The 27,467-nt window shown below is 40.4% G+C and overlaps 1 protein-coding gene across 1 annotated transcript in view; it reads right to left on the bottom strand.

Annotated features, from left to right (window-relative positions):
* Positions 1 to 994: 994 nt before the first annotated feature.
* The window catches only part of LOC131875444 (uncharacterized), a 61,534-nt gene continuing 35,061 nt past the window's right edge, over positions 995 to 27,467 (bottom strand). The window contains exon 7 of the mRNA XM_059219757.1: positions 995 to 1,054. Within this exon, the coding sequence (XP_059075740.1) occupies positions 1,041 to 1,054 (14 nt within the window). The 3' untranslated portion in view covers positions 995 to 1,040. The remainder of the gene's footprint in view (positions 1,055 to 27,467) is intronic.

Here is a 27,467-nt window from a genome sequence, read left to right as displayed (position 1 = left end):
CATACCTATCCTTGGGATCCTGGCGGGAAAGAGTTTTCTTTGCAGCCAAGATTGCCTGGAGGCAAGCAATTTCAGGGACGGCACACTGTATGTCCCCTTTTTAGCTAATGATTACTTTTGGACATTTAGCCTATTCCTAGCCCTCGTAGGCTAATGAGCATGGCTAGGGGATCGATGGTGACTGATATCTAGTCAATGGATGATCTCTTGCGTTCAATTGGACTGGAGAAATAAGGGAGATAATAATTAACTCAATACTATATAGAGTTATCTCATTATTTTATATTTTAATGATGACTTTATATTTTATTAAATTAATAAAGTGACTAAATAAAATAAAATAATCTAAAATAATTAAGTAATATTTTAATATTATTTCTAGAAGCTTCATGAAGATGGATTGAAAAACTATAAAAGAAGATCAAGCCAAGCTTCATGGGCATCCAGGAATTGATTTTTGCATTGTTGAGTTTTGTGGAGCTTAGGGCTTTTGCAGTTTTTCTACATGGGTTTGTGGGAATAAAAACTCCCATTCATTGCGCAATTTTCAGGCTGTGAAACTATCACCTGAAATATTGCCAAAAGGGTGGGATTCATTCAGAGGTCTGATTTGTGCGACATTGGAGGTCTTACAGATTTTTCGTTAGAACTTATTTTCAGCCATTGAAGGGGTTCAATCTGCATATTCATACTCAAATATTGGTTCGTTTTGGCACCTCCTTGCATCCGAATTTTGTGGGCATTGGCTCAGACTCTTCGTAGTTGCTTGGAGATCATTTTAGGAACAAATTGGGGGAGTTTCAAGGTTGCATCTATTAATTCATCAGGTCTGATATGCTAAAGCAAGAACACCATTGGCAAGACATACCTATTCATATCTTCATATTGAGCCATCCAATGGTTGTGTGTATTTGAGCAACTTATTCCTCCTGACACAACAATCAATTCAACTGCTAAAGAAAGGCGATTAAGTGTTGCATTTCTTTATTGTTTAATCTCCATCACTAAGGCAGGGGCGGCCAGCTTTAAGGAGGGCAATTTCACCTTTGGAGGCCTGTAAAATTCGAAGAAAATTCTAAGAACTTTTCAATTTGATTTTCTGGTCATTGCCATCATAAAAATCAGGTTTTACTTGTTGCTTCCATTGTATATGCATGATTATAAGTCTGACTATTAATCTGAAGTAATCGCAGCAATTAGAGCTTGAATAGGGATTCATTGCATTGCAAAATAGTTCCTGATTTCAGGTATAATCAGTTTGTAATCTACGCTATTGTACGCTCAATCAAAGAAGGATTAGTCTGAAGCAAATACGAAGTTGTATGTGAATTGTTTGACAAGATGTCCCTTTCAGATTTAGACTCTTATGTGCCTGGAAAAACATTGTATATTGTTGCATAACTTTCTTATTATCATTTAGTCAATTTGCATCATTGGAGAACCTTCCAAAACGTCATTTGGCATCTAGCAAACCACAAACAAAGCAATCAGAAATTTATAACAGCAGGTTTCAGGGTTGAAGAACAATTGTTCGACAATATTTCTTGTGTCCAAATTCAACAATTTCAGACATATATCACCAAGGGATATTACACCTTCTCAATTTTGTGGTGTGTTCAACAGATAAACCAACATCTCCCAGGTTGAAAATTCATAAACAAAAGCATGAAGTAAAGAAAGCAGCCATGTTTCCACTTGAATCAGATCAAAACGTGTTATTTCAATCAGCAAAAAGCTGTGAAAGAAGCAGTTCACAAGCAAGAAATCAGTATGAAGAATTCAAAGTTTGTTCATGGGAATGCCCTAAACGACATTTAGCTAGGTTGGAGGCCAATAGAGCATCACAAGCCAACCTTGCACCGAAGCATGAAGCTACAATTAAATGAAGTTGAAAATGAAATTGCAGCTGAATAAGAACACATTCCCACTTTTGAACAACAACATGTGTGATCAATTTGAAGAGGTAAGTGAACTTTCTTATGGCCTTAAAGAAGTTTTATGGCAATTCATTGTGTTTCTACCTATGCTCTATCTCTTACCAGCTATCATGAAGAACGAAAAGCATTACAAATTGGAAAGAAAAGGCAACTATTTCAAGGTACTAGTTAATGGTTTTGTTTAGTTTGTTTTGTCACTTGGTTAGGGTAGGTTAGTGTAGGTTCTTTAAATTCAATAAGTGCTTTGGACAAGGTTGTAGGCCTCTTTTCTCCAAGTGCTGGAACATCAATTGTTCTTTATTTAGGTGTCCGGGTTGTTGCTTAGAGTTGTTAGTAGAAGTGTGTTTAGGTCTGGTTTTGAGTGTCTTTATGTTATTTTATTGTGTGCAATCTTGTGATTGATGTATGTCTTTGCGATTTTCACACAAATACTTAAAAACATGTTGCACTCTAGCACCTTTAGGTAGAAGAAACACATATTTATTGCAGATTGTAAGTTGTGTAAAGAATGTGACATAGTTCAGTTGTGAGTAAACCTTTTTTCCTTCATAGACTATAAGGCATTCAGCCTTATCAAACATTCGTGCATGAAATGTGAGCAAACTCTTGAGTTGTGTGAGGATTCAACTTGACCATTCAGTGGCTGTGTATCTCAATAGTACTATAGGTTCTGACAAAATAATTTTGATGCATCACCACAATAGTTACAGGTTATCTATTAAGCAATTATTTACCCTTTTCAAGGAAATTAATAGTTTAGAGTAGGGTTTATGTGAGGCACCATTAGGAACCAGCCTTCTTTGGAGGTATATCTCCATTACAAGTTGCCCACAGCTTGGAGGTGTTCCCATGTGTCGACTGGTGGCTAAGTTAATAGCTTAGTTAGGGTGTAACTTTGTTGATAGGAGAAGGTCCTATATCTTTCATATTATTGAGATTGAGGTCCTAGCTTTTGAGTTGCTACTTAGACCTAGCCATTTGAGATAGGTGTCTCTAGTGGGTTTGTGCTCACTGTACTTAAGGGGATTGGTGTCTTTAGTACATTAGTGCCTAAAACCTCATTCAGATGATCTTTTGTTTCTGAGGATGGATTTGCGTAGTATATCCAAGCAACTATTCTCAGAGTGGTTTTTCCCATACTGGGCTTTCACATAAATCTAATGATCCTTTTGTGTATGCGTGTTCATTTACATTTTGCTTCATTAAATTACATCAGATAAGTGCTTTGGTATTTACATGAAGATGTTATTTGGAGTAATTAAGGTTGAGGAATAAGTAATAATTGCATATGCTGATTCAAGCCCCCTCCCCGCTCTCAGTATATTGTGTACCTTTTAGACTTCAATGCTATTTCTTTCGTAGAGGACAAGGGTGTGTAGATAGGTTAGAGCTTTCTTCTAGGCTTCTCAAGGATATTATTGCCAGTTTGAATTTGGTGGATGTAAAGCCTAATAATTCTCTATATAACTAGAATAACAAGAGATATGAAGAGTACTCTATCTCTGCGAGGTTGGACAGGTTTTTGGTCTGAAGCTACTAGGTTGGTAACAATTGGGATACCAAATCAAAAAATTTGGACTAGAGAAGTTCTGACCACTGGTCGATTAAATTCCAACTTATGTGTCTTCAAGATCCCTCTCTTTTGGATCTTATGGAGGAGTGGTGGTGCTTAGGAGAGCTAGCTTTCTGTACAACAATGTATTCCTTTTTCAAAAGATTACTTAAGCTGAAGAAGTTAAATACGCAATGTTTTGGTAATTTATTTGTGGCTGAATCACTTGGTCAATCCCGTTTGGATGCTATTACCCACCACATTAGAGATCACAATCTCACTAAGGGGAACTATAGAGAGGAATCTGAAGCTGCGAAGGAGCTAAGGCAGTGCCAATTGCGTTAGGAAATCTTTTGAAAGCAAAAATCAAAAAATGATTGATGATAGGATGGGGATAGAAAAACTGCCTTTTTCACAATTTTGTCAAAGGTGGCAAGGGAACATGATCGCTTTGATGTGTTCTTAGAAGATTCCACTTCTTATCTGGGTACTTCTCAAAGGCGTCCTACTTTACTCATCCTTGTTCACGAAGGAATCTCCACACACAATGGATCAATAAAATCTTATACTGGATTGTGTTCCTTCATTGGTTGCTAACAAGATGAATGATTCTATTATTAGACCTCGGGCTGAACTCAAGGAGATTGTGTTTCAGATGAAGGGTACAGCTTCCAGCCCAAATGGTTGCCTAATTGAATTTTACGAAGTATTATACTAGATTATCAAAGTCGATATTTTGGAAGTTGTACAGGAATCGCAAAGGAATAATCAAATGCTGAAAGCCATGAATAGTACAATCTTTGCTCTTATTACTAAAAGAGGAGTTGAATCACTAAATTTCTGCAGACCCGTCGCTCCTTGCAATGTGGTTTATAAGATATTTACTAAGTTGATTCTAGAGAGACTTAAGTCATGTCTTAGTAACTTAATATCAAAAGAGCAAGGTGGTTTTATTAGTACTAGGCAAAATTTGGATGGGGTGACTGTTGCAACTGAAGCTATTCACTCTTATAAGGAAAATGCTATGCTCATCAAATTGAACATGGACAAAGCTTATGATCGCATCAAATGGGCTTTACTTTAAAAAAAATTGCTAGCTTTTGGGTTTCGCTATAATTGGGTCAATTTGATTATGAGTTGTGCCACTTCAATTTGTTTTTTTGTGCTTACCACTAGTGAGTGGCCAGATATGTTTTGTGCAGGGACCTCAGGCAACATGACCCTCTATCACCTTATTTGTTTATTTTAATGGCTGAAAGATTAAGCAAAGCTATTAAATATCACGTGAGAGAAGCCTTCATCCTTGGAAGGAGTTTGGGCAATAGTTTACCTACTCACTCTCATTTATAGTTTAGGGATGATGCAACTTTGATGGCATTAGCCAGAGTTAATGAGGTAGTTAACTTTAGAGGAGATCTAAATATTTATTTTGTTGTCTCAAAGAAAAATATTCAGCTTATTAGCTAAGGATTTTTCGAATTCTTAGATTTCAAATTGGTTCCTTTCCTTTTGTTTACCTGGGTATTCCTATTGTTGCTGGCACTTTTGCCTAGACGGTTTTGGCGTCATGTGGTGGGTAAGTTTTGAAGGCGATTTAGCCATTCAACTTGTACATGTATGCTGAGGTGGCATCCAATCATCATTCAACAGGTCAAGTTACTCCACATCAGCATGTCTAAGTTCAATGTATGTGATTCACCTAATGAAAGAGCAAGTAACACGTGACGTTGCATCGGAGTTTGTTCAGCATACGTAACATATTTTCCTATTGGTTTTAGTTCAAAGGACGTGTCCTAAAAATTGTAATTATTTCATTCGTCGAATGGAGTTAGTTGTAACTAACCCTAATTAGGGTATATTGTGTAATCTCGGCTATTGATCTTGAAACAATCTATGACATTCATTTTAAAGAGACCAGTATATAAGGCTCAAATCTATAATTTGCAAAGGTTAATAATTAATGGTTAATAGTCAGACAGTTACTAGAAGTTGATACATAGAGTAGAGTACCAGGAAAGAAGATTATTGCCAAGGCTTGTAATAAACACTCTTTTTATTGAAGTGATGGTGGACTTTGTGTGCTATTTCAACATGTTGCATGGTCTCTACTTCTCATAGTTTAGATATTAATTAGATGAATGGAAGATTTTATTGTTGATGAATGATGAAGCCTAATGTTCATACCACTTGGAGTTTGTTGATTGCAAATTGCAATGCGTGGTTAGACTGAACTTACTTCAAAGATTAACTTCAATTGCTATATGCTCATTGTTCATAATGTTGGTCTGCATAGGTGATATGAAAATCATTCGCTTATCCTTAGGAGATTGCACCATCTTTGTGTAGTTGTTTCCCCATGGTGAAGCAAAGCTTGGTTTGGCGTTATCAAGTCAACGATGATTTCTTACATTCATACGATAAGATTAAATCTCTTACCTTTATCTCCTTTTGCTTTATTTTTTCTCAAGTTAAGTAAGATTCCACATTCTAGCAATATTCATAAACATAAGTCCACTTGTGAATCCAGCAATATCACATCATACATCATTGAGTCTATCTCGAGCATAAAGTCAATTGTTCACATTGTAAACCTTGGAGTTTCCTTATTTGATTACATCATTCAGCATATAAGGCTTCTTTGTTCAAGAGGGGATAGAATACCTTGTTATTTTATTTTGTAGTCGAGATGTCCTAAAAAAACACATCAACATTTCCTTTTTGTTGCTATTTGTATTTTAATGATGGATCATAGAGTATGATCTAAAAAAATTTATGAAAAAAAGTTACATGGTCAAATATAAAAACATCCATTATATAATTGTTAGAAATTTGTGGCCTTGACTCCAAAAACATGATCCCAATTATAAATTTAAACCCAAGACAGTCCTTGTGCTTTTCCTATCATTGATGCTTTATAAAGTAACTATTCAATTGCAAAGAAGGAATTTTCATGAATTATGAGATGGTGTATAAAAGCTTTTTTGACTTTAAGAACAATGGCATCATGTTTTCATTGGTCTTAGTAATACTCAATAGTCATGTGTTTGTTTATTAGTTTAGTTTCAGTGTATAGTCTTGGATGATTGAAGAAGTTCCCTTAAAGTTCTTGTAATCACACATTGTATATGCATACTAGGTCAAAGGTCAAATAAATGTTGCCCACAATTTCTTTTGTTAATGCCTCATCAAAGATCTAGCAGATTTCGAGGGAAATGGTTTTACCTTAAAGAACTCCGGTTACCCATTGTCATCTCATGCAAGGAACACTAGTTTTCTTTCATTTTCAACTACCAAACAGAAGTGTTAGGCTTTAATGTCGGCATAGAATGTGGAGAGACTGCTTCCAGCTTCAAGCACATGGAAGGAAAGGTTGAGAGAGCTGTTCTAAAGAATTATAGTTTGCCATTGCTGTGGACGTAGGTAAAAGAGATTATGCCAGGTTGTAAAGTCTTGCTTTCATTTCATTCAAGTTCACATAGTGGTTAAGTTTCCTTCCTTTTGCATTGCTGTTTTCTGAGTTTGCCCATAAAACTTTAACTTTCAAGTCTAAATCGATCTTATGCAAAGAAACACGTTGGAGATGACTGGTGGTAATTGTTCTAAGAGAGGAAGGAATCGCTGCTTGTTAAAGGCTGCTTATTGAGTTTTGGTGCCAGAAATACAGAATGGTAGTGAAGGGAATGCACAGCATTTTGGAGCATTGTAAAAAAGAAAAGGCTAATGAATAGAAGATTGTATAAGCTGCATAAAATCACTCAAATATCTACTAGAGAATCTCCGTTAAGGTTTAAGAAAGGTTTATTTTATTGTTGTATTATGCAGAGGTTTGGTTGGGATCAATAGAACTGTAGACTCCCCTTTGTCAACATCATATGGGGCACCTTCACAAGGGATTCTAGGAAACTGTCAGGACTATGAACTCCATTGTATGCATAGAGAGGATCTTACACTCACATGACAGCCTCATTAATAATATAACACAATCCTTTGAAATGTGTATACACAATGAAAGAATACCTCGGCCATAACTCTACCAAGATTGTTAAGATCTCTGTCAAAAGTTTGAGAAGCTTAGTCATTGTTTCTAGAGGAGATCTAGCAGATGAACAGAAACAACAGTGCCATTACTTCATAAATTTATGATGACAAGACAAAGAAATGACAGTAAGAGGCCACACACAGCCACAATCCTAGCGTTCAAAGAAATAGCCAGAAGGAGACTAAATGTTAGAGGGCAACATTGTATCATAGTACTGTCATGGTTTTGTCAAAAGAACAGAGTTATAGCACAAAGAAGACAGATTAGAGCAGTTTTCTTCTCATTGAAATGAAGATGGGAGCACAGTTTGAAGGTCACATTTAATGGTAAAAGGCAGACTCAGTAAATATTGTTAGTGGTTTGTTGACGGAGTATGAGATGAGATCCTCATTAACGGTGGTCTTTGGAGCCATTAAATTTGAGAAAATGCTAAAACATGACAACCACAGTAAAAGATGACAATGAGCAGTTTCTCATTGAGTATGAGTGACTACACATCTTTTGCAGCCATGATTTCATAGGAATTCATTTTATTATTTGTACTATTAAAATATTCGTTGTATTGTTGTATAACAGTGAACAAGTAGTAGGGTATCAAAAGCAAAATACTCAAAAACAGTCCACAGAAGGGGAGGACAAAGATGACAGAGTTTGAAGTCAAGAGGAGACCTCATGACATCTTCAGTATAGACAATTAGTGTATATTGATGGAAGATACCACATCATCTAACAGTGACAGTCCCTACATTATTAACAGCGAAAGTGGAAAAGCATTAAATCACAGTCAAGTATGTGTTGTGAAGTGGTATGAAGCAACACAAGGAAAATATACGCTGTCAAGAGAACAGCGACATTTCAGTTAGAAGATATTAAACGCCAAGGAGGATAGCATGTGCATAATACCATGGGCAAAGTGCAGTTACCTCATGGAGAACAGAGTATGGTATTGGCCTAATGAACAAGACAGTCATGCTACAACAGTAAAAGTCATGAGAAGAGTTGTCATGGGAAGCAATGCATGAGTGTCATGAGAAGAGTTGTCATGGGAAGCAATGCATGACAGTCATTGAGGTGGCCACAACAAATGGCAATGAACAAACGAGCAGTTGAAAAAAGAAGACCAAGGGGCAGTGCATAAGTGAATGCAAAATGACAGTGATGAAAGCCCTTTACACATTGCCCTTCACACATTATAAAGAGAAGTCAATACATTGGCCTATATGAGAACACTTAGTGGACTGCTAAGACAAGGAAGACCAGAAAACAAACTAGGTACAATGACAAGCATAATACAGGCTACTGGTAAATGGACAGGCTTCATGCAAACAAAGAAACGGTGGACAATAAATGACAGTCTCTAGCAAAAAGTGAGAAGCAGAGTTGTCATAGGAAGCAATGCATGACAGTCATTGAGGTGGCCACAACAAAATGACAATGAACAAATGAGCAGTTGAAAAAAGAAGACCAAGGGGCAGTGTATGAGTGAATGCAAAATGACAGTGATGAAAGCCCTTTACACATTGCCCTTCACACATTATCAAGAGAAGGCAATACATTGGCCTATATAAGAACACTTAGTGGACTGCTACGACAAGGAAGACCAGAAGACAACCTAGGTACAATGACAACCATAACACAGGTGTTGTCGGGTAATTATGACATATTGTAATTAGAAGGTTACATGTGTTAAGGGTCAGTGGTTATGTGACGGTTGTCAGCAGTTGGCACCGCACAACCTACACCAACACCTATATATATGCACTTGGTTTCCTATTTCAGTGTGCAGATACTGTCGAAGAGAGTTACGTTTTGAATGTACTGGCATTTGGCATTAATGAATATATACATCTGAGTTCTTCTGTTAACTTGCATTGCTGAATACAGTCATATTTCCTACATTTCTGTACTGTTATGCACTATTGAACACATACACCCCTCGAGGGAAAACATCTGGCGCTGTTGCCAAATAGAACTTCGAATGACGGGAACATACTACATGGCACGACGATAATGGGGCAACCAGTAAGCGAGGGGACCAGCAGCCATCCCGAGGAAGAGCCGACGGAGTTGTTCGAAGGAGAAGGAGCACTAACAAGGGATTTCACCTGCATTCGATAGGCATCCATTGAAACTTACGTACAGAGGGAGGCCACAACTGAGGACGTCCCTGAGAGCTCAATGTGGAAGGGACCTTGACATAAGTCCAGTCGTAAATCGGATGATGAACAAATTGCCTAGCTCGTTGGCATAGGCATTCCTTGGTCTCGAATCTCGCCGGGAAGAAACCCATCGTAAGACCTGTCAACAACAAATTTTGCAGCAATTTGAAGAAAGGAGTCAACGAGAGGAGGAACGTGACGAAATCCGTCGATGAACCTTCAACCCCACGGAAAGAAAGAATTGATGCCCGTGACGGTAAATAAGGATAGAAACTGTGTGCCGAAGGAGGAAGAAGATGCGCACGAGGCAGCCGCAAGGAAGTTGAGGTTAGAACAACAAGCAGAACGTCAGCGACAACTGAAGAAACTTGCGGAAGAAAGCACAACAAGCAATGATGGCTCGGGTGCTGAGGACCAAGTTTCTATATTAATAGAAACCACCAGGAAGCGGTTGGGGGACCTTTCCCTGACGTTGGAAGAGATTGGTGACAGGAGTATGGTACAGCCGTACACGCCATACAAAGGTGTTGAGACAAGGAGGGAAGAGGAGACAGAGACCGAGAACAGAGAGGCAAAGGATACCAGTGAGATTGAAGGAGTCGAGAGGACACAAGGTCACAGTAGTAGAAGCAATATGTTCGGTGTTGGCTCATCACACCCTGGTTGTCAGAGCAACTTGGTGGGACCCAACGGACCAAATCTCGGCAGAGTATCTTCAAGAGGATCAGTCTTTGGAGGAGGAATTCCAGGAGGGTCAAGTTTGAGTTCCGGAAGGCAGACTGGGCCGCCGCAAAGGAACGTGATGGCGAATCGGCAAAAATTACCTAAGTTCAACGGAGACAACAATGAAGACCCGGTACGGCATTGTCGTACATGTGAAACAGTTTGGTCGGCCAATGGCGTGGCCGACAGGGCCGAATAGGTGGTGCAATTCCTCGCCACCCTCCGAGGAGTAGCCATTATTTGGTACTCGGATGCTGATAAAACTAAGCTAACAACTTGGGATGAACTACACAAAGCCTTTGAAACAGAGTTTCAACTCCTCAGAGACGACAATGAAATAGTGGCAGAAATCCTGAGTACCAAGCATGAGAAAAGTGAGACCATCCGAGCATATAGCTGATGCCTGAAGGAATTGCTGGAAAAAATGGACAACCAACCCGGTGATGGATTGAAGAAAAGGTAGTTTGTGGAGGGTTTGAAGTCGTCACTCAGAAGGAAAATGAAAATTGTACCACCCTCCTACAAAGATGCCTATAACCGGGCAATGGACCTGGAAAGTGAATGAAAGACATCCAGGAAGAAGAAAGACAAATCCTCTGAGGAGGAGGACTCCTGCAACAGAAGTAGCAGCGACGAGGGGTCGAGCAAGAAAGCTAAAGCCCTTCAGAAGGATATGCATTGCATGATGAAGGAATTCAAAAGTATGAAGCGAAGCACCAGCAAAAACGAGGAGGTGTGGTGCGCGGAATGTAAGGAGGAACGTCATACAAAAGGCTCTTGTCCTAAAAAGGCCTTCTACGACATTTGCCAAATGTTGGGACACTCCACCAAAGAATGTCTCTACAACATGAAGATGCGCGGAAATCAGAAGCAGTCGTCAACCTCCGCTACAGCAAGCACATCGCAGCCTCAAGCCAACACCACGACATCATCTAGTGAACCTAAGGGGAGGAAGAGGTAACAATAATAATAGCAATAACCGGAATCGAATGCAGTATGATGCCAAAGGATGGTCGAAGATTTAGTGTCGGGCCTGCAACCAGTGGGGTCACTTTGCGCAGGATTGCCAGAAAGAGGAAACACCGCATAACTTATGCAGATGGTGTGGTCTTGGAGACCACGACGACACAAATTGCCCCAAGCCAGGGGTTAATCTTCTCAATACTGAGAAAACTGGTGATAAAGAAGTACTGCCAATCACCCGTGCTCAGACCAATAAGGCAACTTATCTCGACCCCCGTACGTAGAAGGAGAGATTACGGGAGGCAAAGGCTGATATTCAGCGGGAGATGATGACAGAACGACAGAAAAATGCAAAGGTGGTGAGTACATCACTGAAGCCGAAAAGAACGTAATTGGGCAAGTCTTGCAGATGGAAGTGTTGATAAGGGTGAAGGACCTTCTAGACACAATGCCACAACTGAGGACCACCATTTTCAGTACCATACAAAGCACCACACACACACCTTCGGGTGTGACCCAAACGTAAGTTATGGTCAGCTCATCGGCTAATACAATGTTCTTGGCCTTAAATAGTGGTCGGCATCCCGCGGTAGTGGAAATGGGAATCCTCGGGGCTATCCTCAAGGACACCATCGTGGACAAAGGTTCTAGGGTGAATGTGCCGCCGGAGGATACATGGAAGAAGCTCGGGAAGCCAACACTATGGCCACCCACATTCAATTTGGTGGGAGCAAACAAGCACGACATCAAGCCACTCAGCACCCTGATGGCCCAGGTCATGACCATTGGCAAACAACCCTTCCTAATGGATTTTGTGGTAAACCCACTTAAATAGGGGGCTATGACGCCATCTTAGGGAGAGGGTGGCTGGTTACAGCAAAAGTGAACCACAATTGGAAGAAGAAAACCCTTTCCATGTACAAAAGGGGGCGGAAGTACATTAGAGGACTCAAACAGATGTGAGTGGGATTCCTATGAAGGCAAACATGAGATGGAACCAAACAATGAAGGAGTGCTTGAACTTGATGGCTGCTCGGAAGATGACATCTGCTCATTGAATGGGTACTGCTCCATGAGGAGTTCAATTTCACAATTATTGTATGACCAAGCAAGAGTCATGTGATCGCTAATCGGATGTCCCGGATTAGGTCGGGAGAGCCGCCGAAAGGAGTCAATGATGATTTTCCTGACGCGCATTTGTTCCAAATTGTGGCACTACCGCCGTGGTATGCGAACATTGGGGAATACTTGTCTAACTCTCGATTCCCAACCGGAATGTTATCGAGTGAGAAGGAAGTTCATCTTGAGAAGCAAGACATTTCAGCTAATTAATGGGTTGTTGTATAAAATAGGACCTGACCAAGTCCTCAGAAGGTGTGTGATGGAAGAAGAGATTCTGGGAGCGCTCTGGGAAGCACAGGAAGGGCCCGCAGGAGGCCACATGGGTCCACCACGTGCAAGGTATTGTTGGTCGGACTATTGTGGCCCACCCTGTATAATGATGCACGAGAATGGGTGGTGGGCTATGATACGTGCCAGAGGGTAGGGAAACCATTAAAGCGAGACTTTATGCCCCACAATCCATCCCATGCCCATGAGTTGTTTGAGCGTTGGGGTCTGGATTTCATTGGACCTTTGAAGGTCAACAGAACACGGAGATGTCGTTACATTGTGGTGTCGATAGAATACCTTACGAACTGGGCTAAGGCGCAAGCACTATCGGATAACTCAACTTTGAGTATAGCCATGTTCATTTATGAGCAAATTATTACAAGGTACGGCATCCCAATCCAACTGACGACTGATCGTGCTGGGCACTTTGTGAATCGTGTCGTCAAGCTGCTCACGACGGAATTCAAGATTTTTCATTCCTTGTCAAGCCCGTACTACTCGAGGGCCAACAGCCAGGCGGAGGCTACTAACAAAATACTGGTGTCAGTGATCTATTTGTCCTACGGAGTTGAACAGGAAGATTGGGAAGAGAAGTTGTCGTCAGTAATATGGGCATATAGGACCACCTACAAAGTCACAACAAGCCAAACACCCTTTCAGTTGATGTACGGCCAGGAGGCCATTGTGCCAGCAGAATTCATGGTTCCGAGTTTAAGGATCGCGATCAAGAATGGCCTAAGAGATATGGAAAGCCTATGGGAACGGCTATATACGTTAGGCAAGTTGGATGAACACAGAATGATGGCTCAACGGGCCATTGAAGCCACCCAACAAATACAAAAATTTTGGCATGACAAGCACATATGGTGCACGGAATTTCATCCAAGGCAATGGGTGTTGAAGTATAATGGGTGGAATGAGATTAAGCCTAGGAAATTTAAAGTCCAATGGCTAGGGCCATTTAGAATCCACAAAGTAACTGCGAATGGAGCAATTAAGTTGTCAACATTGGACGACCAGCCAATAAAGGAGATGGTAAACGGGTTGAAGTTGAAGATTTACCACCACGGGTAGTAGCGGAATGATCCAGTTGGCCCAAAGGCAGGGCCCAGTCGGACAAATTGAAAAGGTAATTATTGATTTTTTTTAGCTGAAAAAAAATTTTAAAAAATATTGAAAAAATAAAAAAATTTAAACATACCATATGGTGAAAAGACCGTACACTATACAGCGGTGAAAAGACCATACACTATACAAGCAGGCCGCACGATTGGGATAAAATATATAAAGGCTGATTGTAGGGTATTTACGGCAAGACAATTTGGAAATCCGTACAACCATCAAGTAATTTGTAGGCATACATTTTGTACGGCCATGTGAAGGTGACCGAAGGGTAATCCATACAGCCAAAGGGGAGACAGGGAAATCCATACGGTAGATTGAGTCAAGCAAATAAATCCATACGGCAGATTGAGTCAAGCAAATAAATCCATACGGTGGCACCAAAAAAATCCGTACTTTCCAAACTTGTACAACACAGAGGAAATCCGTACAGTTACACATGTGCAAAGAATCCGTACAAATCGAAAGGGCAATTTGCATCAGATGGTGTGCTATTCAGCGGATGGATCAGATTCTGAAATTTCAAAACAACAAACTGAAGTTGAGGACATCGAGTATGAAGAGGCTCTTGAAGGGCCTGAATTTGGGTCAGAAGATAGAGTGGTTGCTCAACTCTCGAGCATTCACAAAAATCAGTCCTTTAGAGTTCGGGGTTTGATTCGAGAGCATCATGTCATTGCTCTCATTGACACAGGAGTGACACACAACTTCATTGATGAAAGGATTGTTGCTCGGAGGGGACTATTGGCAGAAGAAGTTGAGGGCTTCAAAGTTATGGTAGCAAATGGCTCCATTATATCCTGCAATCGGATGATTTCCAACATGTCTCTGAAGTTGGGAAATCATGAAATCAAAGATGATTTCTTTGTGGTTAGCATTGGTGGGACTGATGATGCAGTCCTCAGGATTCAATGGCTGAGATCTCTTGGTGAGATCACACAGAACTTGCAAACCATGGTGCTGAAATTCATGTCTGAAGGAAAGAAGGTAGTGTTGAGAGGAATGTCGCATGGTGGACTTAAAGTTGTATCTTTGAAAAGAATGGAAAGGCTAATCCGCAATAATCAAGTGTAGTGGGCAGTAGAGTGTTTGATAATGCCTTCGAATCCATTGGTAGACAAGGGCAGCTATTCCACAGACATTCAAGCAATGATCACGGATAGAAGTAAGGTCATAATCATGCCCTCAGAACCACAAAAAGAAAATTGGAATTATCATGAAGACATTCAAGCCTTGATAACTAAGAGAAGTAAGGTGTTTGAAAAACCACCTCCTAGCAGACCCCCTGTGAGAGGTGTCGAACACATCATTGAGCTTGAAGGAGGTAATCTAGTTATGACTACTCCTTACCGATATCCTAAGAAGCAGAAGGATGAGATTGAGAAAGCAATCCAGGAATTGCTCGACATGGGTTACATACGGCCTAGAAAAAGCCCCTTTGCTTCGGCTGTTGTTTTGGTGAGAAAGAAGGATGGGACCATACGCATGTGCGTGGATTACAGAGCCCTAAATCAGAAAACTATCAAGAATCAGTATCCTATCCCGAGGATTGATGAGCTCATTGACGAGCTACATGGTGCAGTGTTCTTCTCTAAGATTGACCTCAGGTTAGGGTATCATCTAATTAGAATGAGAGCTTCACATGTGGAGAAGACCACTTTCAGATGCCATTTTGGGCACTTTGAGTTCCTAGTCATGCCCTTTGGCTTGACTAATGCACCCGCTACTTTTCAGTCATGTATGAACAGAATCTTCCAAGAATAGCTAAGGAAGTTTGTTTTGATATTTTTTGGTGAGATACCCGTATTCAACAAATCTTGGAAGGAGCATTTACAACACTTGGATGAGGTGCTAAGCATACCAGAATCTGAATCCCTGTTTCCCAAGGAGTCCAAATGTGAGTTTGGAATGGAAGAGTTGCTCTACCTTGGTCACATTATCAACGCAGGTGGTGTGAAGGTGTACCCTAAAAAGATTAGAGCCATCATTGATTGGCCTCCTCCTGAAAACATAACACATTTGAAAGGATTTTCGGGTTTGTGTGGGTTTTATCGGAGGTTTGTTAAGGGATATTCTCAGTTGGCTGCCCCCCTCACAGATCTTACGAAGAAAGGAGCTTTTGAATGGTCCGAAAAGGCACAAACAATGTTTGAGCCGTTTAAGGGGATCATGAATTCCAGCCCTGTTCTGGCTTTGCCTGATTTCACCAAACCTTTTGAATTGCAGTGTGATGCATCTGGAGAAGCTGTTGGTGCAGTCCTCATGCAGGATAAGCATCCTATAGTCTTTGAGAGTAGGAAGTTGAGAGGACCTAAAAGGCTGTACTCAAATTATGACAAGGAAATGCTTGCCATAATGCATGCCCTTGCAAAGTTCAGGCAGTATCTGGTGGGGAATAAATTCATTGTTAAGACTGATCACGATAGTCTTAAACACTTCATGCATCAAAAAGATTTGAGTGAAAGACAGCAGAAGTGGGTGAGTAAGTTGTAGGTTTACAATTTTGATATTGGGTATGTTAAGGGGAAGACCAACGTTGTGGCTGATACCTTATCCAAAAGGCCCCATTTGAGCTCACTATGTGAGCTTACTGCTGATTGGAGGGAGTTGTTGCTAGCTGATTATGCCAAAAATCAGTTTGCAACCAGCATTATAGAAGGTGCTTTTCATGATGAAAGGTACAAATTGGTTGAGAGGTTGATACTATACAAAGGAAGAGTCTTCATTGTGGCTGAATCTAAGCTTAAGAAGAAGATATTGAAGACATTTCATGGTATCCCCCTCGCTGGTCACCAAGATTACTTCAAAACATACAGGCAGATCCGAGAGAGATTCTCTTGGAAAAGACTTAAAAATGATGTCTTGAAGAACATTAAGGAGTGTCACACATGTCAAAGAAACAAAGACGAGCACACTTTGCCAACTAGTTTGTTACAACCCTTGTCTATTCCCGGTAACAAATGGGAAAGTATTTCCACGGACTTCATCACTGGGTTGCCACAGGCTCAAGGGAAGGACAGTATCTATGTGATGGTGTATAGACTCATAAAGTTTGCTCATTTCTTTTCCATCACCAGTTCTTTTACAACAACTCAGGTTGCTGAAGTGTTCTTTCGGGAGGTGTTCAAATTACATGGGTTACCGAAGAACATTGTGAGTGATAGGGACAGCAAATTCCTAAGTGCTTTCTGGCAGGAGATTTTCAGATTATGTGGTATTGTGTCCACTCCAAGCAGCAGTTCTCACCCACAAACCGATGGGCAGACCGAGATAGTGAATAAGTGGTTGGAAGGATATCTAAGAAAATATGTCTCGGAGCAGCAGAATACATGTGTTGGCTTGATGATGATTGTAATGTATTCATCACTTGTTGTCATTGATGAAACACTCTCACACACACATATGATTACAATGACTACCGATATAACTTCATTGGTTTACACTGTTAACCGGTATGTTTAAGGTCTATCTCTAGCTGGTACTTTGTATCAACCGGTATGTGCTTAAGAGATAACCTATGGTTACATAAAGTCGACATCAAAATGAAGATAAAGATGAAGATGGAGATCAAGCGGAAGATTCCAGGACAACGGTTCACATGTTTTGTTCCAACCGGTATTAACTGTTCTAACCGGTATCTGTTTTTGTGATGAGTTACCAGCACCAACTTCTTGACGGTCATTTTTGTGACGAGTTATGACTACTCGTCTAGATACACTGCACCTAGGAAATTGTGTTTTGATTTCCTATGGCCGACATAAGATTTGAATATCTATTTAAAGACATCTTAGTGAATCATTTGAAACTAATAGAGAATGATAGTATGCGAATACTGACATGCATAAAGAGTGAAATCTTTTGTTGAAGAGCGATAAGTGTTAAGATGAAGAGCAGTGTTGAATGTACTTAGAAGGATCTGATAAAGCAAATATTGTGCTACTCAGAACAAATCAATCCATTCTTGTTGTTTTCTAATCATTACAGCAAAATCAAACCCTAACCAGGTAAGCTCTAACAAGCTTCATTGTACAAATCCTCTAACAAGGTGATCCATTAGTTTGGATTCTAAAATCCTCCAGCAAGGTTACTCTTAACAAGGTAGTACTCTTAACAAGCTATAAGCTTCTAATCAAGCTTGGGATCTCTAACAAGATTCGCTCCTAGCAGAGTACTTTGTAAGGCCTTAACCGGTCAGTTATCTATTACTGCAGATAGTTAACTTGTGAGTTCCATCTCACTGTGCTTTTTACCTATTTGGGTTTTCCACGTATAAACACTTGTGTTATGGTGGATGTTATACTTTATGTGGATGTTGTTATTTCATTTTGGATAGCATGTATTGTGTTTAAATGCTTGGTTAAGTTCATCTATCGGCTAGTGTTTGAAGTTGTGTTTGTTTTGGTGTCACTAATTAACCCCCTCCCAGTGCTTTTCAAGTCCATCAACATGGGTGAGATGGCTTCACCTAGGAGAGTATTGCTACAACTCCTATCACATGTCCATCCGAATGTCACCATTCATGGCACTATATGGTTATGAAGCTCCTAGCTTCGCGGACTTGGTATTTGGTGATAGCAGGACCCCTCAGGCAAAGGATATGATGCAACAAAGTCAAGATATTTTGAGGGTTCTGAGGAACAATCTCCAGCATGCATAGAATCAGCAGAAGTTGTATGCTGATCAGCAGCGAATTGAGTGCACCTTTGAGGTGGGCGACATGGTTTATTTGAGACTCCAACCTTACAAGCAGTCTACTCTCAAGAAGAGTGGAGTTGAAAAATTGAAGCCACAATTCTATGGGCCTTTCAGGCTCAACAGAAGGATTAGAGAAGTGGCGTATGAGTTGGAATTACCGGCAAGCAGCAAAATCCATAATGTATTTAATGTGTCTCGCCTTAAGAAGGCTCTGGAACATAATGTTGTTGCTTCAGCTGAGTTACCTCCGATTGATGAGGAGGGAGAATTGGTTTTGGTTCCTGAAGCTATCCTTGATATCAGGGAACGATCTTTAACGAGAAGAGTGATTAGGGAATATTTGATCAAATGGAAAATTTTACCAGCAGAGGATGCTACATGGGAAAATGAGGAGATTTTACTGCATCCAGCCTTACAGATGCTTGAGGACAAGTACTTTTGGGGAGGGCGAACTGTAATGTCCCCTTCTCATTAATGTACTTTCAGTGGTCCAGTGGCCTATTCCTGAGACCCGTAGGCTATGTGGAATGCAAACATAGGGTTTCAATCTTTGATGAGGCAAGAACTTACTATTTTTAGTAAGTCGGGGGTTGGCTATTTTGGTGATACTGTCCTACTGGGCTCTCCATTCTCTGTCACTATGTGCGAAGATCCTACTTCTCGGAGCAGTAGTTCATGACTTACTATTTTTAGTAAGTGGCAGAATGGCATATTTCTATTTTTGGTAGTGGACAGGGTCCTGATCCTGCAGCAATTCAGTGGTCTTCCTTGCTCAGCTTCATCCTGGTTTTGACAATAATAAGTATTGGAGTCATAAGTGATATAACCAATATTATTTCCTTATCCTAAGGTTTAATATTTAATTAATTTGATTATTTTTACTACTGATTTATTGGCTTTGGAAATGGGGCATAATATCTCCTAAGTGCTAGGCGAATTTTATGTCTAGAAAGGGACACCAAATTTATACTGGAGATATTATTTTATTCACCACACATGTTTGCTAAGTCAAGTCGTGGTCCTTGACTTACTTGGCGTGATTCTTTGTCTAAGTATGGCGCCATCCTTGGGTAAAGGAAATGCAAATGAAAAAAGTTGAATTTGGGCAATTTTTTTAGCATTTGCATTTGGTTTTGGGGAGGTAGAAGTTATAAATAAGAGCCTTGGGCTCCATTTTTGGGTATCTTATGAATTTGCATCGTTATGCTGCAGAATTGCCGATTGAAAAATTTGAGCTTCGAAGTGTGGCTTCCTAGCTAAGTCTCAGTTTTGTACTCGCAAGATAGTACCTAGCTGTGTCTATGTATTTTCAGTGTTGTTGCTGAGTGACTTGCAGATTGTGGAGTGATTTGTGTGAGATTGGAGTGCTTTTGGGGTGGTGGTCGAAGAGGTGCTGAAAGTGTATTTTGCTCATACCTCTTGGCCAGGCGATTCCATCATTCTGGGTATCGGATCATCCTTCCTTCCTACCACTAGCAATGCATCTTGTAAGTTTTTAGCATCTTATTTTGTGTGTGGAATTCTATAATGGAAATCGAACTTCCCAGGTTAGGTGTGCGATTTAGTGAATGCATTCGGAAGCGTACTAAATAAATATGGGTGTTTTGATGGCTTCCTTTGGGTTTGTTTTCATTGTAGCTGCTATAGCATTAGTTTAGAACTGATTTTGGGTGAATTGGGTGAGTAATGAGAGAGTTATGAGCTTTTTAGTGAGTCCATAGGCTGCTGGTTTTGTAATTCCAGCCTGCAGATTTTGATGTTAGCAGAAATTTCATTCTTAGTATTTGGATGTTCAGTATTACTCTCTTCTCACACTATCTTGATTATTGTAAGGTTAAGCAGTAGTACTACTAACCAATTATGGATTGTAACTCTCACCCCGCTGAAAAGTGGAAGAGGTTGGCTTGCCGCCTATTTTCAAGTAAATTGTAATTCAGTCCTCCCGCTGCATAAATGGTCGAGTGATGCCTGATTGTAATGGTCCTCCCACAGCATAAGCGGTTGAGTTGAGATTGTTTTGGAATTTCAGTCCTCCCGCTGAAATATCGCAGTTGAGTGATTTGTTCCTTTGTGTGTTCCTCTTGGTTGGTTCACCGCCAAGTCTCTTGTTTTCCCGCTGGATAAGCAGAAGGGGTTGGCTTGCCACCCAGTATTGTATTCCACTTCTTCTTTCAGCAAATTTGAGATCTAACGATCTGCTCTTCACCGTATGCTCTCAGGTTTCCATATTGGGCACTTAGTGATCAAAAAGTGGAAGGGTTGCTTTTTCAACAAGTTTCAGTTTATGCTTTCTAACCTCAACGGGTTATCTGTTGTGGATGATTATTATTGGCCTAAAAAAACAAAAAACAAAAAAACTGGGATATTACAGTTTCCATTGAGATGCGTCTTTTTCCTCCTGACATAACAGTGGAAGAGTCTCCTCGGAATGTTGTTCCTGTTTCAGCAGTTGAGCCACCTCCTGATCATCAACAAGAAAGTTCGCTAGAAATTCCTGAGGATACTCCTACATGTATCCATTTTTCAGAGATTGATAACTTTACTTCTGGCTTTGAAGAATTTATGAGGCAGTCTTCATGCCTATTGGTTACTGAGCAAACCATGATCGCCATCCAAACAGATACTCCTCCCAGGGTGACCACGGTTGTTCAAACAAAAACTGCTTCTTCGCCTTTAGCAGCTACTAGAGGAGAACTAGTCATTTTACCTCCATGGCTTAGTTCTTTTACCCCAAAGAGGAAGAAGCAAGAAATCTCTCATGATGTCTTTCACTATCAGCAACTCAAACAGTCAAGGCCCAAGGTTGCTAAAAAGGCCCAAGGTTGACAATTTTGTATATTTCCCCAAGTGTACAAAATTTTCAACCAACACAGTGTCAATATTCTTTTCTTAAACAAAAGAGCCTACACAACCTCCCCTATACCTTAAACCTTGCTAGCGGTCTCACAACCTCCTAAACAACTAGAAGAGGGAGAGTATGGTATTGAGAAGTGAAGAATGTCAATTCCCAATATTCGATTGGGTAGTTTCAACCCAGAAAATTCTTGCAGAAGTGTTATCCGTCTCCTTAAGAGTTGAATAGCAATGATGACATGTTGCTTGATTCCCGTTAATGAATTTTCTCTGCTTAAATGTTTGAGGTCTTTCTAACCTCTCAAAGAAAGGGGTATTTTTCTCTCCTAGCTGCCATTATTATATCACATTGACCACGATTTGAACCAACTAACCATGTAATTTGAATCCTCTTAAATGTCAATGATCATTATTTTTGGTGATACAATATTTATGCTTCCAATGATGTTTAGAGATCTCTTTTGTTGCAATGGATAATGTACGAGAGCTTAAATATGGTTAAGATGACATATGACATATGATAAAGACAAAACCTTGCCTCTTCAATAGACAATTAGCAAGCATGAGACTGTAAGGAAAGCTACAATGCGGAAACGCTCTCCTAATGCCAATTCGCAAAGGATGTAAGCAACAATATCTTTCTACTTCCTAAATTGCAGAATCTTAAGATGACTTAAGCAGAAGAATAGAGCACATATAAAGGCCATACACATAAACACGAAGATTTTTACCATGGGAAACCCTTTTGGGAAAAAAACCACACTAAAAAGTCGAGCGTCTCCTTTGTATTACAATAAACTATTACATACAATTGACAATGGACTTTTTGCATAGGCTCAGATTGTACTACAATCAACCCAAATTTCTATCACACATAATTCCCAATGAAACTTGTAGCAGTTTATACACATTGCAATCCGTTATGAAACCTAGTGCATTAACTGTCACTACACAAAAAAACAGTTACTGACAGCCTTGGCACTCCTCCATCCGACAGTCACCGAACTATGTGTGGACATCACCGCACGCTGGATACTACTACACGAGCATCACTATTTGTTATGGCATCACTATACGCTCTACAGCTTCACCGCACACCTTCGTACACTATGAGGGCATATCTGTATGCCACGTTGTTGGATCTTTCCACACAGTCTGTACGATGTGTCCTTCCGCATAGTCTGCACGGTGTCTCCTTGCATAGGCCATACAATGTCTCACGACACATCACCATATGGTCGTACGGTGTCTCACCGCACGGTGAACAACCACCATATGGTGAATTCACCGTACGTGCCTCGTCATTCTCAGCAATCTCCTAATTCACGTGGTACGTACTGATATTTGCGGAGTCAATTAACGTGGCTAATAAGAGTTAAGGGTTTTAAGCCCCATCGAACTTGTACACCATATAAACTTAACTATGCTCACCGGCTTTGTCAAGGTATCTGCAACATTCTCCTCAGTGCCAACATTTTCTAGCTTCACCTTCCTATCTTCAACCATGTCACGTACAATGTGATATTGCACATAAATGTGTTTTGTTCTGGCATGGTAAGTAGGATTCTTCGCCAAACAAATTGCACTCTGGCTGTCACATAAGATAGTGATTTGCCCTGCATCAAAACCAACATTAGAACACGAGCGCTTAAGCCAAACAGCTTCTTGACACACACGAGTAGATGCCATGTACTCTGCTTCAGTTGTAGGTAATGCAGCTACGCTTTGTCGTTTGCTCATCCAACTGATGGCACCACCATTCACCGTGAATACATATCCACAGGTGGATTGTCTTCTATCAACGTCCCCTACCCAATCAGCGTCCACATAACCTTGAATGCTAACTGATCTACTTGATCTAGTTGAGTTACCTTGATAGCACAAAGCATACTGTGTCGTACCCTTCAGATATTTAAGCTCTTTTCACGGCATCTCAATGCAACTTGCCCGGATTTTCCATAAACCGACTCAACACTCCCACTGCTTGGGCAATGTCTAGTCTTGTACTAACCATTGCGTACATGAGGCTGCCAACAGCACTTGCATAAGGTACCCACCTCATGTCTTCAACCTCATCCGGAGACTTTGGACTGTCATTAACTGACAACTCCGTTCCCTGTAAAACTGGAACTACTTGCTTCTTGCCATCAGTCATATTGAACCGCTCAAGAATATTGGTAATATATTTGCTCTAGCTGAGCCAAAGTTTCCTACTAGCCCTATCTCTCCTGATTTCCATCCCCAGAATAAATTTAGCTGCCCCCATATCTTTCATCTCAAATTTCAAGGACAGCTGAGATTTTAAATCTGAGATCCTTCCCTTATTATTGCCTATAAACAACATATCATCTACATATAGTGCAGTAATGAGTATCTGATCATCTTCAAATTTATAGTACACACAATGATCTGATTTAGACCTCCTAAAACCCAAAGATAAAACATATGAATCGTACTTCTAATACCACATTTTGGGTGATTGTTTCAAACCATAAAGAGACTTCTTAAGCTTACAAACCAAGTGTTCTTTACCTTTCTCCACAAAATACTTTGGCTGGGGCATATATATTTCCTCTTCAAGATTACCATGTAGAAACCCTGTCTTCACATCCATCTGCTCAATTTCAAAGTCATGTGCTGCTGCAAGTGACAACTGAAACCTAATGGATGTTAGCTTAGCTACAAGAGAAAAGATTTCTCCATAGTCAATCCCTTCTTTTTGAGAATACCCCTTTGCAACCAGTCTTGCCTTGTATTTGTCAATGCTGCCATCTGGACCATACTTGTTCTTAAATACCCACTTACAGCCCACAGGCTTTCTACCTTTACGCAAGGGTACCAGATCCCAGGTTCCATTTTTCTCCAACGACTTCATTTCATCTTCCATGGCTTCCAACCAAGAATCTGAATTTGGCATATTAATTGCTTCATTCACAGTCCTAGGCTCATCAACATCAGTAAGCAAAGCATAGGCACACTTAACATTCAACATTGAGTAATTAAACCTTTCTAGTGAATAGCCGTACTTATCAGGTTGTCGTCTCTCTCGTGTGGATCTCCTTACTTCTTGTGGTAAGATTTCACGAGGTTCAACATGAGATTCATGATCATGTTCTTTTGAACTTGCAGAACTACTCGAGCTCTCCGCATCCTCAGGCATATTCGGGTCCTCGGTCTCAGACACATTTGGGGTTTGTAATATCTCCCTATTAGAACCGAAAGGGTTTTCAACTACTTCTTTTCCTTTTTCTGTTTTCCCTGGTTGCAGATCTGTAGACACAGGTTTCATCTCATGGAAGATAATGTTCCTGCTGTACAACACCTTTTTAGTGAGAGGGTTCCACAATTTGTATCCCTTCAAACCAATGTCATAACCAATGAAGATGCATTTCACTGCTTTGTTATCGAACTTTGACCTGCTCACATCAAGTATATGAGCATACGCCTCACAGCCGAAGACACGTAAATGTCTCAATGAGAGCTTCTTACCAACCATGCTTCCATAGGCGTTTTGTCAACTACTGCTACAGGTAGGAGAACGGTTCAGCAAGTAACACGTTGTAGCCACTGCTTCAGCCCAGAACTTCTGCTCCAAACCAGCATTGCTCAACATGCTTCTCGCTCTCCCCATTAGAGATCAATTCAACCTTTCAGCTACTCCATTCGGCTGCGGAGTATAAGGCGTAGTCTTATGCCTCTTAATTCCATGATCTCCACAAAATTTATCAAAATCTGCATTGCAAAACTCACCACCGTTATCTGTTTTTAACATTTAATCTTTCTCCCAGTCTAATTTTCAACAAGGCTTTTAAATTCCTTAAACCAACTGAACACTTATGATTTACTTTTCAAAAAATAAACTAATGCTCTTCTTGAATAATCATCTATAAACGACACATAATATCTTGATTTAGACAAAGAAGGAACATCCACAAGACCAAATACATCAGAGTGAACATAGTCCAGCAAACCAAAAGATTTTTTAGAACTAGAATAAAACTGAACACGACTTTGCTTTCCATATATGCAATGTTCACAGAAATCGAACTCAAGATTATAGTCAATCCGCCCCTCAACCAAGGTTTTATTCTTCAAGGTTTTTAAACCTTTCTCGCCAATATGGCCAACTCTATAATGCCAGAGCATTGTTTTCTCTGTTGGAAGTTCAACTTCCATTGAGTTCACATCATGTGTTGCCATAGCAGCTTTATTGGACTTTACCGAGACACTATTACAGCACACGGGTTTGGCATCTAACCTATACAGTGTTGCAATGCATTCACCCTTAGCTAGAACAATAGAACCCCTAGTCATCTTACAACCATCATGCACAAAAGTTACCTGAACTCCAACATCATTCAATTTGCTGAGTAAGAGTAATTTCCAAGCCAGACTAGGTATATGAAGTACGCCATCAATTCCCTTTACTCTACCATCGGGGAACTGACTTCTGACTCTTTCCCTTCCAACGATCTCTAGTGTGAAATCACTTGCCAAAAACACCTTTCCTCCATCATACAGCTCATACTTTGAGAGCCACTCTTTATGAGATGTCATGTGGAATGATACTCCCGAATCGACCAGCCATACATCACCGGATGCAAGCACTGCCAAGGCTGCTACAAAGGCATCATCGTCACTCTGAAAAGATTCAGTGTCAGAAGTACATTTCTTCTTCTTCTTTTTCTCCTCTATGCAATCCTTCTGGATATGACCTTTCTGCCCGCAATTCCAACACTTTGCCTTGGAATTCTTTCCAAGAGTAGCGGATCTCTCCTATGACTTTGACTTAGTGTCCTTCTTCTTGCTTTGTCCTTAGATCTGCCTCGGACAATGAGAGCCACTTTAGCCGCCTCAGAGGATTTCCTTTTCATCTCCTCTGACAGAAGTGCAGCAACTACTTCATCCATTTTAAGTTTGGTAGTAGTACTTCCAATGGCCATCACAAGGTGATCCCACGAATCAAGCAAAGAACTCAGCAATAACATACAACGCTCCTCTTCGCTAATGGACACACCAACAGAAGTTAACTGTGCAATCACCATATTGAACGCATTTAGATGATCTGCCACAGACGTTCCTCCATCCATCTTCAGAGAGTACAACTTCTTTCTCAGGAAGAGCTTGTTTACCAAGGATTTGCCCTGATAAATGCCTCCCCACTTCTTCCACACAGAATGTGCGGTTTTCTCTTCATGGACATTAAACATAACAGAATTTGTAAGGCTCAATCTTATCAATCCTCTGTCCTTTCGATCCGCTAGATCCCAATCTTCTTGCTTCACGCCTAGAGGCTTGTTGCCAGACACAAAGATCCACAAATCTCGATCAACCAACATGTCTTCAACTTTAAGTTTCCACAACTCAAAGTTTGTGCCATTAAACTTTTCAATGTCTATTCTCCCTAACGTGCCAGCCATCTCAATTTCCACACATAACTGATGACCACTTCGCAAACTCCCACTGAAAACAAATTGACACAAAAAACCAACCCTACACAACAAGGATAGCAACAACCGGCCAAGCTCTGATATCACTTGTAAGGAAAGCTACTGCGGAAATGCTCTCCTAAAGCCAATTCGCAAAGGATGTAAGCAACAATATCTTTCTACTTCCAAAATTGCAAAATCTTAAGATGACTTAAGCAAAAGAATATAGCACATATAAAGACCATACACATAAACACGAAGATTTTTACCGTGGGAAACCCTTTCGGGAAAAAACCCACACACTAAAAAGCCAAGCGTCTCCTTTGTATTACAATAAACCATTACATACAATTGACAGCAGACTTTTTGCACGAGCTCAAATTGTGCTACAATCAACCCAAATTTCTATCACATAATTCCTAATGAAACTTGTAGTAGTTTATACACACTGCAATCTGTTATGAAACCTGGCGTGTTAACTGTCACTACACAAAAAAACGGTTACTGACAGCCTTGGCACTCCTCCATCCGACAATCACCAAACTATGTGTGGACATCACCGCACGCTGGATATTACTACACGGGCATCACTGTCTAGTATGG

This window comes from Cryptomeria japonica, chromosome 4 (assembly GCF_030272615.1).
Source record: "Cryptomeria japonica chromosome 4, Sugi_1.0, whole genome shotgun sequence".
NCBI lineage: Eukaryota > Viridiplantae > Streptophyta > Pinopsida > Cupressales > Cupressaceae > Cryptomeria > Cryptomeria japonica.
The sequence above is the reverse complement of the archived record's forward strand: the minus strand, read 5'-3'. Positions and strand labels throughout refer to the sequence as shown.